The 17,623-nt window shown below is 41.4% G+C and overlaps 2 protein-coding genes across 24 annotated transcripts in view; one reads left to right on the top strand and one right to left on the bottom strand.

The window, feature by feature from the left end:
- Positions 1–17,623, bottom strand: part of ZNF451 (zinc finger protein 451) — a gene marked incomplete at its 5' end in the record, with an annotated part of 65,196 nt that overhangs the window by 22,096 nt on the left and 25,477 nt on the right. Inside the window, one exon of one of the 3 annotated variants that reach the window (XM_083729961.1) lies at positions 3,061–3,672. The exons of 1 other annotated variant lie outside the window; for it this stretch is intronic. Of the gene's footprint in view, positions 1–2,839; positions 3,673–17,623 lie in introns of those variants that run through there. One more of the 3 variants, XM_083729962.1, reaches the window with a different exon arrangement.
- The window catches only part of LOC310840285 (dystonin-like), a 298,340-nt gene continuing 293,906 nt past the window's right edge, over positions 13,190–17,623 (top strand). For 12 of the 21 annotated variants that reach the window (XM_083729638.1, XM_083729633.1, XM_083729600.1 and 9 more), the window contains exon 1: positions 16,545–17,449. In XM_083729638.1, the coding sequence (XP_083585764.1) occupies positions 17,269–17,449 (181 nt within the window). In that variant the 5' untranslated portion in view covers positions 16,545–17,268. Of the gene's footprint in view, positions 17,450–17,623 lie in introns of all 21 variants that reach the window. The other 9 variants (XM_083729632.1, XM_083729623.1, XM_083729630.1 and 6 more) reach the window with 6 other exon arrangements.

The raw sequence follows: 17,623 nt of genomic DNA, 5'->3' as shown, positions 1-17,623 counted from the left end.
CTGTAGAGAATCTCATATACATGATGCTAAGAAACAGAGTACAAATAATTTATTAAAAGGTTTAATATCAATATTTTGCTTTATATCAATAGCCTGTATTTTGAGCAGAGAACTAAAATAAAATGATAAGTTACTTATATGCTACCTAATTATCAAAGTCTCTAATTATCATAACAAAGGGCAACAAGCTACACTATGAGAAAACGCTGCAAACGTATTTTGGTTTTGAAGATTACAGGCATATTTTGCAACAAGTTCTTGAAAGAATAATAGTGCGTTAGTAGTTAGTTTGCTTTGTTAGTCTGCTTTGTTAGTTGTTCTGTGATGCTTCCCCAATACTTTAACATTATTTCTGTTCAGGGGGACTATAGTGCAGCTATTCTAGAATTGGCCGGGGAAGAAGCTTGCTAGGAATCTGTTATCCACCTCAGATTCCTGGGGTCCTTAATTTACCCTCCCCTCCCAGTAACTTCAAAAGCCAGTTACAGTGGTGCCCCGAAAGACAAATGCCTCGTAAGACGAAAAAAACTCGCTAGACGAAAGAGTTTTCCGTTTTTTTAGTCGTTCCGCAAGACGAATTTTCCTATGGGCTTGCTTCGCAAGACGAAACGTCTTGCGAGTTCTTGCGAGTTTGTTTCCTTTTTCTTAAAGCTGCTAAGCCGTTAATAGCCGCTAAGCCGCTAATAGCCGTGCTTCGAAAAAACCGCAAGACGAAGAGACTCGTCGAACGGATTAATTTCGTCTTGCGAGGCACCACTGTACATGGCCAAAGATGTGAGTCAAAGGGCTCTTGCCCTGCAGCGAAAAGTTTTGGGCCCCAGCATACTCCAGAAAAGGAATAATGGAAAGGAACCATGTTAAATTTTCAGTGTGGGGAAAAAGAAGTCAACAATAATCTGGATTGTTAACCAAATAAAATTAACTTTGTCGAATCTTAACACAAACCGGTTTATTTTAATCAAATTCAGTTTTATTATTAAAGAACATGGGAAAACAAATTCTGAGACCCTTAACATAATCTGAACAATTTATTAAACGCAATCGATAGAGGGGGAAAAGGGTTACTTTCTTAATTGTATTCTATATTTGCTCATGTTGGTGTCTAATATGGAAGGTTGCTCTTCTTCAAAATTTGAGTGTCATAAGAACTACAGGAGAGGATTTTTTTTTTTTAAGTATTCAATTATTCTGAATGAGCTGACCCATCCTGTCTACCATTAGAACCTGTTGCCAAATGGCCACCTGGGATAAGGAATGAAATATAGTCAACTACTTGCACAAACTAAAATAAGCACAACTCTAAGGGAAATTTTTTATCTCACCCAACACAAATATTGGCCTCACCCTTTAACTACATTGATACGTCTGGGAAGGTTCCAACTGAATAGCCCTTAGATGCCCCCCCCCAAAAAAGGTGGAAGACAAAATCCAACAGGTTGCAATTAATTTACTTGACGTGATTGGGAAAATCTCTGCTAGATTTCTCTTAGATGAGTTAGGATTAGGTAGTAACCAATAATATACCACTGTACTCTGTTTCAGATATTTGGTGGTGCCGCTTTCTCAAACAGAAAACGGGACACACCTTCCTTGTAGAGTTTGCTAAGCAGAAAGTGGACAGGATTAGTTTCATTCCTATGGGCGACATTAGGCTTTTCTGAACTAGCATGAGACTCTTATTCTCAGAGTGGTGGGTTCGAGCCCTGCATTGGGCAAAACATTCCAGCATTGAAGGGTTCGATTAGATGACCCCTGTGGCCCTTTCTGACTCTATTTGTAAAAAGTTTTAAACAGAGATTGATATCTCTCTTCAGATGGACAGAGCAACTGCATCAATCTCTGAAATTGCACCATTGTATAAGAATCTTCTATACACGCTTTCTATACTACCTTGCTATTTTAAAGATCTGCAGAAAGAGTGAAAGGATGGCCTTTACTGGAGTCCAATTAAATCTAATGCCTTCAGCTGTTTTAGGAAGGTTCAGAAATATGCCATACTCTGAAAACACCTGTCCCTGTGGTTTAAACCAGGTTGAAGTTCTCACATATTATGTACCTTATATACGGCATATAGAGGACAATACTTAGTACAAATTTTAGGGAGAGGCCTGCCCGTGAGTCTGCAACTTATCTACTGGGTTAAGATATAAAATGTGCAGTCTTGACCATTGTATATATTTGCAGTAACTCATGAGGATAAAATTGGTAAAAGGGCATGCTTTGCCGTAGAATCGTGGAGATACAGAATTTTATGTTTGTGTTACATTTCCATTCAGTTAGGTTTTACATAGTTTTATTCAGATATATTCATGATAGCGTTGCATTTTAGTATTTGTTAAAGGGTATTTGTTAAAGGAAGTTTTCCTCGACCTTTTAAAAGGGCCACGCTATTTTAGCATTGTAAGTTTGTTTATGATGTAACTTATCTTTAACTCAAGAATTAAACTTCTACTGAGGTCAAACATTCGCTTTGCAGTAGGGTCTGAAGACTAGATGCAAATAAAACACATCTGAACAGAACGGGATATATGCACCGATTGCACCTGAAGCAGACCACCACGAAACCTTTGCATGAGCGAACAGTACTAAAAGCGGGCTCATCTATGGCACAGCGCGGGAAGCATGAACCAGGAAGCACAAACCACCAACGTGTCATTTAGAAAAGGACATCTAGAGGGGACGCTAAAAAAAATACATTATCTGACTGGGGGAGGGAGTAGCAGCGGTGACCCAAGGAAATGCTCCAAGTGGGGAGTTATCCGAGTAGCAAGAATATCAGCGAACCAAGGAAACGGTTAGTCAGGAAAACACCACGTTTTCGGGACTAGCATTTTCTTACCCGCGAGGGCTCACTGAAAGAACCGCGGTACTAAGGTGGGTGGCTATGCAAAAGGCCTCCATTCAATGCAACGAAAGCCGACGATGCAAGTGTGGTGAAGAGGCGATTTGCAGGAGAGGGAACAGGCCGGAGAGGCAGCAGGAGGGGCGGGTTACCGAGGGGCAGCCCCATTGCGCGCAATGCTCATCATCAGGGCACGCGATGACGCCGGCGACGCCTACCTTGCACGCCCGGGCATGCCCAGGCAAGCGACTTGGAGGAAGAGCGCAGGCGCTTCGGAGATCCTCGGCAGACTAGAGGCAGCCCCGCGGACGCCTCCTCGCGCTCTCCAACCGAGCATCCGCGCGGGAACTAGACCATGGCGCACACCCTTCCTCCCGGCTTCAAACTTTTGCTGAGGTGCGGGGGTGCGTGGCTGCGTCGCGAAAGGGCTGCTGGGAATTGTAGTCCGCTGGTGCTGGTTGGGTGGAGACTCTGAGGATCAGCTGACGACGTGACGCTTGGAATGGTTTCCTCTGGAAAATACAGATATTGTGGGAGAGTATCCATGCAGAACTGAAAAAAATGCTAAAGATCTCTTTCAATAAAAAACCAGAGGCCTACCTTCTGGGAATAACAGATTCGGATATTCCGCAAAAGAGGAAGCGTATCTTTTTATATGCGACCGCAGTAGCAAGAGTTCTGATCCCGGCAAAATGGAAGAGTAATGAAATCCCCTCTATACAAGATTGGATCCAAAAGCTGACAGAATATGCCAAATTAGATGGTCTATCAGAAAAAAATAAAGAATAAATCAAAACAGGAATTTGTTTCAAAATGGGAGGTTTTCAAAGAATATCTGAAAAATAAATATAGTAGTTTAAATTCTGTTGCAGCATTCGGGGAACTTCAGTAATAGTTGCAAGGTAGATATAATAAATTAGATATATTAAGAAAAAGTTTAATTATGATAAAAGTGTGTATTGGATAAAAGTAATATCAAATCGAAATATGGAATAGACAGGAGGTCGGGTCTTTAGTGTTAAGACCAATATATGTTTTATTGTTTGCCAAGAAAATTATGTGTCTATGGTTATTCCTGTGTGTAATTTGGAATTTGTGTTTTTGTTTTTTCCCCTTGCTGTATCAATAAAAATCTTTTTTTTAAAAAAATGGTTTCCTCTGCTGTTGCAATAATAATAATAATAATAATAATAATAATAATAATAATAATTTATTATTTATACCCCGCCCATCTGGCTGGGCCTCCCCAGCCACTCTGGGCGGCTTCCATAAAAACCAAAAATAGCTGTGTTCCCTGAAGGAAGCGCCTACTAATCGCCCTAAAGCATAAAGGAGGCTTGCCATCTTGTATCTTGAACTAAGGGATTTCTTACGGGCATGAGCTTTTAAGTGCGGTCATCAAAGCCGGTGCACGAAGCGGCAGGAAAAGGAGGGTGGCGCTTCACCTGACGAAGTGGACTCGATGAGTTTGCGAAAGTTTGCCGTGCTGTAATAAATTTCTGATACAGGCTCGGGTTAAGGACCTAAGGCTAATAGGAATTCATAACCTTGGGCTAGTCACAGTCTCTAAGCCTAACCTACCTCGCAGGGTTGTGGTGAAGTTGCAATGAAGAGTGGAACCATTTGAGCTCCTTGGAGGAAAGGGGCGGGAATGGATTAAATAATAATAGCATGTCTGCATATTTGCATTGGGGTATGTGTGTGTGTGTGCCATGCAACTAAAAATCGGAAAGTCCTCAGATTGTTAGAATTTAAACAAGTGTATGAGAAGATAAAATCCGCAAACAAAAATATCTCACTATATTCGTGTGTGTGTGCGCGCAGATAGCCTTTTTTTCTGGCTTTGACTACTAGTGCTGAAAAAAATGTCATTCCTTCAAAATGTCATTCCTTCAAGGGGCTCAAGATGGCGCACATAGAAAGATTTTCCTCCCTGCACCTCTCCTCATTAAAGGGTTTGGGACCAGGTTATCTTAAAGATTGCCTGCATCCATAGCAGGTTCGCAATACCCTAAGATCTATGTTGAAGACCCAGTTGAGGTGTCCACGAGGAAAACTATTAGGCTGCTGGGTACAAAAAAAATGGGGTTTTCTCTGCAGTTGCCTCTCCTGTTTTTGCAATTCAGTCATGGAAAAAGTTATGCAGATGCTCTCTCTGATCTCAAACAAATTTTGAAGGCATATATTTGGAGTTTTAATTGTGATGCTGGATACTGCGAGCAATTTGCCCAGGGCTGGTTTTAGTAAGTTTTGACTTACTAAAATGGAATTTAAATGGAATGGTGTTTTTATTGTCATGTTAATTCTTTTGATGTGTTTTATTTATACACTGCTTGGTGAGGCAATTGTCCTAAAAAGTGATAGAGGAGTCTCTTAAATGACTATCCTCATAAAACAACCTTGTAAGAAGCCTTGTGGCAGAAGTGGAAAACTAAAGACTATGGGTTTATTTGCTGCCCTATAGTTAATGCATCATTGAATAAGTGTTTAAGGTTCCTCAAACTTCCATATTTTTGCTCTTATTGACTGAAACTACTGTCTTTCTGGAAACTGAATTCAGTGCCATCATTTTTGTGACATGCGTGGATATTTGTGTACTTAACAAGTTTTAGGCAAAATGGAAACCAGTAAAGGAAGACTTCTATCCACTACGGGACATTTTTAAACATATAAAGTATGCGGGAATCCCCCCCCCCCCCACTCATGAATCTTCCCCACCCTGTGATTTCAGCAAGTGCCCTTTTAATTCTGTTTGGCTATTATTATTATTATTATTATTATTATTATTATTATTATTATTATTATTATTATTATTTCACTAAATGTAAAACAAACAAAACACGAAGATTGAGACCGTTCCAGTTCTTTGCTAGACACTGCCATTTAGGATTTTTCATCTTTTAAGGAAACCTGTGCCTGTGTAACTCCTTGATTAGACTTGTTTCTGTAAGGAGATTCATTTAAGTTTTCAAGCTCTTCTCTCCAGACTGGACTGAGGAGAAGGGCAGACAAAGAAGGTTTTTTCCCCTTTCTTTCTGGGTTTTGGAAGCCATCTTGACTAACAGCTGCAGGACTGGAGTACAGGCCTAGCCCGGCCTACCTCATTATTTTAAAGAATGAACCCTACCCACCCCAAGTTGTAGTTATGGTATATTGGGGTCTTTCAAATCCACAAGGAGGAAGGAGCATATTAAAAAAACAAACACCTGTGAACCTTTGTAATTAGAATTTCTATACTATAATAGAACAGTGAGTCAGGCTGCCCTGCTGAGAATCTTCCCTGGCCATCTTGCCTTTTAGGGTAGAAAGATTGGAGACAAATGTGTGAGGGAAGGGATCATGTACAACCCCTTCAACAGATAAATGGAGCAAAATAAAAATGTGGCTGTAAGCTGCATTGAATCCCTGTCAGAGGAAAAGGTGCGGGTTAATAATAATAATAATAAAAAATAGAAATACATTAGAGAATGATCTGAGAGTAAATCGTATTGAAATCAGTAGGGCTTGCTACTGAGTAAAAATGCTTAGGATTGCAGTGTAAGGCTGTGTAGTAAGCTCCTTTGAATACAACAAGACTTAAGTCTGAGTAGACACATAAAGGCTTGCAGAGTAAGGCTCAGTTTACAATAAAGGAGTAAACACACCACACGTTTCCTAAAATAAATTGCTGGCTGCTGAAGCATTGCAATTAAAGAATTTAAAGTGGATTAGTTGCATTTCCCTTCAGCATTATAGAAAGGGCTTGGTATGTCAGCTTCACTTCCTTCATTTGGTGCAGGTATTTTATTTTCAGTATAACAGGACTCCATCTTTGTACCTATACACAGAGAAAGAGACAGAGAGGGGAATGGTTCCTGTTTCCAAAAAGGGCTGAAGGAGGAGGGGTCTGATCTCTCCACCACTTTTAATTGTTCTATGAGACGTGGAGGGGAGGAAAAAGGAAAACCAGGGCATTCTAAGATCAAATCAGAAACCGGGATGGCTGCTGTAATTCTGGACTGTCCCTCAAAAATTGGGACACTTGGAAGGTATGTTCTCCTCACATTAGGCCCCTAATACATTGTGAGGAACTTCAGGGTGAGATGTAGTGAGTAATCCAAAGTCATTTAGTGGGGTTTATGACTGAGTTGGCCATAATTTGACTCTTATCCTGTACTTCAGATTGACTTTCAGTTAAAAAAACCCTCACAGATATTATAGCCAGAAAGACATGAATCTTGGGGAGTTAATGCCAGGCAGTACTGAGCTAAATGGAGTAATCACCTTGTTCTGTTTAAGGTAGTGGCTTCAGTATTAGGTAGCCATATTTTAACTTAACATATAGTCATATTTTAACTTAAAACCATTGTATGTATGTAAGTTCCAGTTATTCCAATGCATTACGGTCATAAGTTGAATTGCTGAAACAGTTGTCACATCAATGTGGATTGTAGAAAGGAATATAAAAGTGTTTGTTTGTTTGTTTGTTTGAAAAAACTGCCTATTCCAGAACAGCCCTTTACTGAGGTATATGAAAATTGTTTCATAGATTCATGGCTTCTAGTCTTTTGCTATTTTTTTTACAAAGTAAATAACTGGGTTGGCATTGCTTGCTGGACTATGTAATTTACTTCTAATTGTCAGAAGGCTTTGCTTTTGTAACATACTGTACTTCTGATGGAAAAATACAAAAAGCAATGAATGATAAGTTTTGAAAATTCAGTTCACCAAGTCATGTTTGGTGAAAATGGAAGATCATAAGACACAGCTGGACCCAAGGGCTTCACTAGAGATTATCAATTATTCTTTCTAGGATAGTTATGCATGCATACTGAAAGAAAATAATGAACTAGTGTAGTTATGGAGCAATGGGTATGTCCTCTTTTTTTTTTGCTGTCCTTTAATTTCACAGACTAAACATGCTCAGATTACTTTACCTCCATACTGAGAAAAACATCAGCCAACAGTGTATGTGGAAAACCACACAAGTATAATCATTATCTTTGTCATGAACACTGTCCAGTAAAGCAACACATAACCATACTTCAATTTGCAATGCTTCCGAGGCAAGAATAAAATCCTGCTTGTTGTGGGAATGTGTTGCTATTTACTGCTGGGGATTAAAGTTCACTTTTTGTTACATTTGAAATACAGTACGTACTCAAAAATATTTTTGACCTTAATACATAAAAATGTTAAAATGCAAATTCTGCATCCCTACTTTTCTGGTTGGTGTCATTATCTAGATTAGTCATTAGGTGGCCCTGCACTTAATTTTGCTACTGTGTTCTTGTTGAGGCCAAAGTTCTTGCCTAACTTGTATACCCTCTTAAATTTCCTATGACACCACCCACAGAAAGGTGTGCTTGTGCCTTCAACAATGTAGGTGAATCCTAGAAATGCTTGAATCACGCCACTTTGTCATAGAGTTAATTTCTCAACCAAGAGACACTCTGAGGATTTAGATTCCTCCACTGAATATTGCCAACAGCTCCTTATTGTTGCTGTCACCATTGTTCTGTTGGCAGGTTTGCTCTGTTTTGGCTTCTTTTAAACAGCCTGTGAACATAGACTCAAGAAATACAGACTCAAAATTTCTTTTCCAGCCTTTTAATAACATTTTAGTTTAATATCTATAGTAAATTGCAGAATTAATTAAAAATAGCATAAGCAAATAACCACATGCAGCTAATGATAATTATAATAGTAATGGAAAGAATTAATTAGTAAATAAAAAGGAAGAGAAGAGAAAGCGAGAACAAAAATGCATTTAAGTATTTATTGTTCATTTAAATAGTCCAATCCAATATTTAACAAACCTATACAAGATTGAATATTATCTTTTATGTTATTACAATAAACGCCTTCCATTTCCCATAAATAATTCACTATTAAATTGCCTGCTTTCCCTCATCCTGATTATATTAATTTAACCATATTTCCTACTTTTCACATTCTCATAATCCATCTATGTGGCTGCCAACAAATGAGTTTTCATTTCTATATCCCCTGGCAATTCCAAATCATTTATATCTTCTAAAGATGCCTAAGGCTAGGTAAGTTACGGAACAATCTTCCTCAAAGAGGCATTCAAGACAAAATCAGTGATGTTTTAGGTCAGATAAGGGGAACTTGTGGCTCCATATACTTTTGAACTAGAGGTTCCATACACCCTGACCACTGGCCATGCTTGCAGATATATACAGTGGTATCTCGGGTTAAGAACTTAATTTGTTCTGAAGGTCCGTTCTTAATCTAAAACTGTTCTTAAGCTGAGGTACCACTTTAGCTAATGGGGCCTCCCGCTGCCGCCGCGCAATTTCTGTTCTCATCCTGAAGCAAAGTTCTTAACCCGAGGTACTATTTCTGTGCTAGCGGAGTCAGTAACCTGAAGCATCTGTAACCTGAAGCGTCTGTAACCCGAGGTACCACTGTAAACCTGTCCTTAAAATAATTTCCAAGTTAGCTTCATCATCCCCCGGTCTATTCCACGCACACATTTTTGGCAGTGACTTTGGTAGTTGAGGACCAGACAACCATGTTGCACCTTCACTATATGTGAGGTAGAGCTTCTACACAAAAGCCAGTTCACCTCTGAGTAACCAGTTGCTCTTGGAGGGCTGCCTCCTTCATGCCCTGTGTGTGGACTTCTAGGTGCATCTGGCATTCCCTGTGTTGGACTAAACAACTGGTTTCTTCTAACAATCTTTGTGTTGAAAAAGAGGACTGAAATAATGTGGAAAGGATTTCAGTGTGATCAAGCATTAGTGTGATGGTTTGGAGAGGGGACATGGCCTAGGGAGTTCCCACTGGCCAGATAGGGTGGCTGGAGGACCACATATAGCCCCTTGACCTGAGGTTTCCTACTTGTGGTCTAGAAGACCACTGTCTGCTGTAAGAGGAAGAGAATAGGCAAAATTGCTATTCATTTTCATACTTGTGCAAGTGCACCCATGTGGAATGTGGTCACAGAAGCAGATGTGAATTGTTCATCTGTAAAGCTGAGCAATTTTCTTCTGTCTTGCACCAGAGCAATACACATTCATGCAAGCACTCATTACTGCTCTCCTTTCTTCCTTGTTCCAGGGTAAAGTTCCAGTTTGTAGACTCTAAGAACCCTTTTGGAATTTTATTTTTAAACCCAATATTATACATAAATATGTTTCTCTGCTATATAAACAAAAGTTTTTTGTCTGCTAGAAATGGGAATGTATATACGTATATTGAAATCCAGTTGACATCTGCTTGCTTGCCCACAAATGACTGTGACCTGACCTTACTCTAGAAGGAGTCATAGCCATGTGCACATAATGTGCTGGGTGGGGATCTGGTGACTCCTCATCTTGTTGCTAGTTTTCTGGGCTTCTCAGAGGAGTAGATAAAAGTGTTCTGAGCACTAAAAGAACACAACTGATAAATAAACCAGAAAACAGTTTTATAACTTGCTCTTAATTCAGGTTTCACAGCACTGAAGCTTAATTACATTTTAGGGCAATTCATCACATTATCACAGTGCAATCCTATACATGTTTGCTCAGAAACAAACCTCTATGTTGATTGGGATTAATCCCAGGAAAAAGTGCATCAGATAGCAGATCCCACACCCCAAACCAAAATCCCATTCATTTATGTCCTTTCTTAATACTATTGTGTTTTTAATTGTATTTTCCTTCCCACCATAGCAATTTACACTTTACAGGCATTATTCCATCAATCCGCACCCTATTTAGAACCTAAAGGTATGTTGTCCTTTATTTGTGTTAGCAACAACAACAAAATAACATTTGTTGTTGTTGTTGTTGTTGTTTAGTCGTTTAGTGGTGTCCGACTCTTCGTGACCCCATGGACCAGAGCACGCCAGGCACTTCTGTCTTCCACTGCCTCCCGCAGTTTGGTCAGACTCATGTTTGTAGCTTCGAAGACACTATCCAACCTTCTCGTAAAGAACATTTAGAAAATTATTTTTCACTTAAAATATATATATCACACATACATACACACAGAACATTAAATGGACTACAGCAGACTCTAGAATGTCTGAGATTGTTTTTGTTGCATGTTTGTTTAGCTTGCACTTTGTCCAGCATGCTTATTAATAATCTGCAAGGAGCCACAATTTGATATAATTAGTTGGTTGTCTATATTATGGGGGGAGGGGCCTACCTTCTTCATCTGTTAGGATTTCACACCTGCATAGCACACACTTCATACAATCAAGGAAATACCAGTGTTTCTGTTCCTTCTATACAAGTAGCTTTCCCGCCTTTATGGAGATAAAGTGAAGAAGGACTTTAATTTTTAAAGCATGCAACCCAATGAAGGGTGCATCACTTGTGATGCTTTATTTGTGATCACCGCTGCACTTGACTGATGGCAACTTCCACTTTAGATTTATACATAATACTACATTTAAAAGGACTTGTAACCTTGTGATGACTAGAGTTAGCATGATATATATTCACTTTGATTTGAAGCCATAGAAGACATGTGATGCTTCCTGGCAATATTCGATTTGATTTCTATATGATATGACACACCCATGAGCAGTTAAGGTGAAACCTTAATTCTATTCAACCTCATAACAAAAGAGCTTGATTTGAGCCTTCACTTCAATGCTTACGGACCTTTTGGAATATGCAAAATAGATAATGTTATGAGAATCAACTTGATGTACTTTCTCCTTTCATTTTATGTATCAAGTGAATCCTTAATACAGTGCTTGTTAAAGTATCCCTGGCCCACTGCACACACCAATTAAAACCCAACCATTAAATAGTCTATCTGCAATAAAATCCCCCATGTCGAATCAATTGCCAACCAGTTTTTGAGTTTCTAAAAAGATTAGCCAGGAGAAATTGGTGTAGACACTCAACGCCTAAGTCTCTTTGGTTCAGAATCTTGTACTCAGCCTGTTTGGGAAAAAAAAGTTCAGCGGAAGGCAGTGCTTAATTACCAAGGAACATGCAGTGATAATAGTATGCTATGCAAACTGCAACAACCTCTCTGTGCTTCTGGACAGAAGTCAAGAACCTACATAGCTGCTCTATGGGTGTTTGTATGGTGCCAATGAACCTGCTGCTTGTGCGGAGGCTGAGGTGAAAAGCAGTGCTGGCAATGGGACAGCAATGCTTCTGAAGGCTTAGAACAGCTTTTGCTCTCTCTCTCTCTCTCTCTTTGCCAGATTGAAGATGTGGAATAAAATGGATGCAAAATCAAGGACGTGGAATAAAATGGAAGCAAAATCAAGGATGTGGAATGAAACAGGTACACGCCTTTCTTTCCTTCTTATGTGTTTCCCATTATGAATGACTTTGGCTTTCCCCTCACTTCTATTGGTGCTCCGCTCCCTGTAATCTATTGTGACAAACCACTGGCCCTTAGGATAATACCTACCTGTCTTATGGCATCTTCCCTAGTGAGTGATTTAAAAGGGATGGAAGGATGGAACAAAATGTCTGAGATGCAGGAAAAGGACAAGCTGGGAAGCATTGCCTGTCAAGCCAGCCCATCCTTCACACATGCACAGATAGGAATGGAAACTGACCAAAGAGCACCTGAAGGGTTTCTGTATCTCTATATTGGATTATGTTCTTTTCCAAAACAAATAAAAGAGAGGGATTTCTTATAACATCATAAAAAGGCAAAAAACCTCTGTGCACATGAGGGCCTTGCAGATGTTTTTTATGAAACTTCTGCAAAATAGGTGTTTTACACTATCACTTTCTGTCATAGATTAGTGTTTTATTTCAATAGATTAGTTTTGTGTGTGTGTGTGTGTGTGTGTGTGTGTGTGTATATATATGTGTGTGTGTGTGTGTGTGTGTGTGTTTCATGTATCTTAGCTACAAGTTTTGTTGTATACTGCTTTGAGAGTTATTTGATTAAGGATCAGAGTCAAAAAGTGCACTACAACCACAGAACCACCTTAGGGACGTATTACCTTGGCTTAATGTGATCTGCCTATGTGTTTCCAGTCTCAAACTTGATATGTTACTTTAAAACCTTAAAAGGCTTGCGACCTGGATATGTGAGACACTACCTCTCCCCCATTCCACCCATATGTACTCTCCTTGGCACTCCATTCACCATCAGGTGTTGCTTCAGGTGCCTCTGCCAAAAGAAGCGCGACAGACCCTTTGTGGGAGTGGCCTCTGTATTGCAGTACTTGAATGCCCTGTAGCTATAAACAGCACGCAAAAAACTTTTCTTTTTAGCTAACCTAGTTGATGAGCTGGTGCGGTTATTGCCTGGCGCTTTTAATTTTCTGGCTCCACACTCTTGATTGCTGAATCCTTGTCAATTGTTTATATTTGTTGATTTTATATGTACTGGTAAGTTGGTTCAAATTTTGTTTTATACAATGTATTATTTTTTTAACCTATGGATAGTTAGCCACTCTGGAGTGTCCTCAGACAAGAATGGTGCGGGTATACAATTTTAAAATGAATACATGCCTTAGTTTTTTTTTTTTTTTTTTTATGTCAGCTTTAATCTAAATAAGTTGCTTTGAGTTACTTTTTGGGTGGCGGGGACCCACAAAAACTTATTAAGTTAACCCAGTAAGTTTAATAAGTAATAAAACACAATCCACTTTTTAAAACAGGGAGGAGGGGGAACCCCAGGCCAAACACCGACCTCCATTCTTCTCTATCAGGCATTCGTAACTCTCCCCAGGCCACACTCCTTGCCCTCATGCCATACCCCTCACTGCTTTGCAGCTTCCTTGAATTTTTGTGCCTGGCTAGAATATGTCATTGAACTCTTAAAATGTGCCTTTCATGCCCAGATAGAAGTTATATGGGGTGTGTGCATGTACAAACACACTGTACAAACATACTGTACAAAAGTAAAATTCACATTAATTGCTGTACCCAATTTTGCAGCTGGCCCCACCCACCGCAGCCATTTACCTTCATTCTCTGAAATACACGTTTTAGTTGACACAACTCATCATTCCAAAGATTTAGTATAAATACCAATTGTATGCAGGTAAATCTTTTACAACTTCTCATCTTCCAATATAATCAAAGATGGGAGAGAAAGAGAACGGAAAAGTTACTTGATCCTGCAATATATTGCAGCAAAGCACTGCAGGAAGGCAGAGTACAGGAGGCAGACATAATCTGCCTCACCTTGAAGTAATGGCAATCGTATTAACCATCTCAGAGGGATATTCACACATTCACAGAGAGTGACTGCAGAATGCTGCGGTGTTCAGAAACCTTGTATTTGTCACATCATGCAATGTACCCTTAATGTATCTTCAGAAACCAAGCCATAAATCCACAATGTGAGATATACCAGTGACCATTTATAATACAATCCTGCTGCAACATACTAGGTGAAACAGCTGAGCTGTGTAAAATGCTAGGTGACTGAACAGCACTATTCTGTACATGTCTACTCAGAAGCAGGTGCAACTGAATTCAAAGGGGCTTACCTGCAGGTAGGTGTAGGAGTAAGATTGCTAAGGCTGCAATCTTAAATACACTTATAAAGGAGTGAACCCTACTAAACATAGTGGACCTCAATTCTGTGCAAAAGTGCACTGAATTGTATCAAATGCTACAGTCTCTCCCCCCCCCCCCTAACTTACAATGAACTTCCACTGAGCAATGTAACATGTAACTTCTCCGTAAATGTGCACAGGAACAGGGTGCAATGCAGGTACCACCAACAAGAAGTAAGAGTTATTTAGCTCTAGCATTTTAATCCAAATGTACTTGACTGCTATTGTATGTAATACTGTTTCCTAATCTACTTTGATATGGAGTTATGTGCTATAAATATGTACTGTCTGCAGCATAAACACACTTTGTATTTGCTCTGTCCCTATCAGATAAAAAAATGAAACTGGGGTTGCACAGCAGGTTTTATTATTTCTAAGGACTTACAAATAGATGCTTCCCTATGTATATGTGGCCACGAAGTCAGTGAAAAACCCAACAACCCTGATTTATCAAACTACAAAGCAGGGATCAAATGGACAAAAAAAATATATTTCTGTGTTGCATTTTTTTCTCAGCAAGGATATGGCAAAATCTGTAATATCTAAAATATATTTGCTGTTGAGAAACTTATCAGGAAAGCATAATTGCATCATAAATATTCCATCACATATGACCCATTCAAGGGTGGTGGCAGCTGCTAGTAGATTCAGGAAGTTGCGATTCACTACAGGAGCAAGATAAAGCGTAACATGTCTGATGTTGCTGCAGCAACAAGGGAGAACTAGGAACTTCCCCTGTCAGTACGGTATTTAAAATTGCCTAAATATGAATATTACTGATCTTTATCAAGCATGCAGTGTGTGTCACTATGTGGAAATACTGTAACATAAATGGGTCCTGCAACAAAATGTTGCAGCTTTAAATTCTGCTGTTCCATTCCTCCTTTCTGTTCTTCCCCCTTTCTGATAGTATTTCAAGGCCAATGAGCATGCTTAATCCTCATTGGGCTGTTGCAGTGTTCCCTCCCTCTCTGTGTGTGTGCTTACCCCCTAAATGGTGTTTGTTTTTTCTTGGTTTTTTGCACTTCTGCAGATCTTGGGAGTTCCTTCAAGCCTGCTAGTAACTCCTTGAGCATGGGTGGTGCTGTTTCAACTACATAAGCAGTAGCACTCCATACCTGAACCTCAGAAAAAGGAGGAACAATTCTTTGCTAGGGACACCTATAAAGGCTCTTTTGTGCCCAGAGCTTTTTGACAGGAAGCTGCAACCTGAGCCTGAAGCCAAAAGAAACAGTGCCTGACAAACACTTTGCTCATGATGTGCCATAACCCAAATCACCTCTTCACGAAACTGGGTCTTAAATAGTATGTCCTGCTTTTGAGCTGTAAAAGCAGGCTTGCAGGCCAAAATCCTGTTAACTGGCATGATCACGAAGAGCCATTATATAAGGAAGAGCCATTCCTTAATAAACTGACAGCTTGGCGCCCTTGCAAGGGAAGCAAGCCCCTCTGATCATAGTGGGGCTTACGCGAGATTGCACTGCCAAATCCACAAACAGGCTCAAGCATATAGGCACTGCGTTTTTAACGGCGCACGCCTACCCAGAAGCACGTTCCCTTCAACTCAATTTATCCTCGGAATTCTGGAAGGATCACAGGCTAAAAATCAGCTCGACTTCCAAATGCATCCTAAGAGAAGAGACGCCTGCCTGCCTCTCCACACGTGCAACGTTTAGAGCCCGGGGGAGCAAAAAAGCATGACGTTCATTTGCCAAATCACTGAACTTGAAGGGAGGAAATGTCCACCTGATTCTTCCCCTGCCTGACTCTCCGTTTGCCCTTGCTTCCCAGCTCCTCGCCGCAGTTGCCTCCTTTTCAGAAGCTGCAAGATCTGCAAGGGGGGGGGGGGGAGGGAATCGCCTCTCTTAATCCTCGAAGAAGTGAACAGCAACAAACCGGGGAGGGCAGCGGATCAGGATGTGTGCGATGACGTGCCTGCCCAGCTCAGCCTCTCTCGCCAAGTCTGCTCGCTCGCCTGCTGCGGTGGATGATGCCTACCTCTCAAGACCCAGCAGTGATCCTCTCCTCCAGCAGCAAGGCTGCCTCTCCCCTTGCTCGCACCTTAAAGCAGCCATTTTTCACTCTGCAGCAGCCTGTGATGTCATCAACCCCCGGGCAGCCAAGTTCTGCTCCCCCCCCCCAGCACCGCAACACTCCCCCCCACAAATCCCCCTCACTCGTGAACAGCCAGTAGTAACAGCAGCAGCAGCAGGAGCGGCGGTGGCGGCAGCAAACTTTAGGAATCGCCCCTTTCTTTCTCTCCTCCCTCCCCTTCTGCAAATCGGTTTCCTGATGGGCAGCGGCGGCGGCAGCAGCCATCTATCCTCCGCCTCAGCAGCGTTATTGCTACAGGGCATGGCTGAGATGCAAGAGCTGGAGGCGCACAGCAGCAATACCGGGCTGCAAAATCAGCTCCGGAGGGGTGCCCTCTCCCTGTCTCCAGGCAGGACTGCAGCTTAGGTGTTGCTGTTGCTGCTGCTGCTGCTGATCCATCTGCACTTGCTCTGTCCCTCTCTCCCTCTCTCCCTCCCCCTCTCCCTCACGCGTGGAAGGAAAAAAAAGCAAAGCAAAGCCAGAGGAAAAAAATCCCCCGCTGTGTGAGCTGCTGCTATTGCTGCCGCCTTCTTGTCTGCTGAGTCATGGATTGAGGGTCCCTCTCTCCTCGCGGAAATCACTGACACGTCTCAGAACTGGGTCTGCTGCAGCCATTGAGGAGCCCTGATTCCGGGGCCACAAGGACCAAGCCAGGATGATGCTCCTCCTCCTCCTGCTCCAGCCGTCTACATAGGCAAGCTTGCCCTTTGCAGCGTTTTCTCGCCAAGGCTCCTGTCCTTCCTCCAGGCTCATTCGTCCTCAGCAGCTTTTCCCTAACAACACTCCCCCCCCACCTCAAATTCTCCCTGGAAAAGAAAGCAACCCCCCAACATACTCTTGAACCATGATCGCCGCCGCTTTTTTAGTTCTGCTGAGACCTTACAGCATCCAATGTGCCCTCTTCTTGCTTCTTCTGCTGCTGGGCACCGTCGCCACGATTTTATTCTTCTGCTGCTGGCACCGCAAGCTCCAGAAAGGGAGGCATCCGATCAAATCGGTCTTTTCCGGGCGCTCAAGGAGCCGAGGTAAGAGACGCAGTGCCTGCTTGGCTGGCAGCCTTTTTGCCAAAGGGGGACGGAGGAATCCAGCTTCTTCAGAGGGAAGGAGGGAGCATGAGGAGGGAAAGGGAATCCCCCGTCGCCTGCCCAAGCTATGATAGTTAACGACTTGCTGCTAATGGGAGAGCTCGCCCACTCTCC

Source organism: Podarcis gaigeae, assembly GCF_964106915.1.
Source record: "Podarcis gaigeae genome assembly, chromosome: 3".
Lineage (NCBI taxonomy): Eukaryota > Metazoa > Chordata > Lepidosauria > Squamata > Lacertidae > Podarcis > Podarcis gaigeae.
Note: the sequence above shows the minus strand (reverse complement) of the source record. Positions and strands in the feature narration are given on the sequence as shown.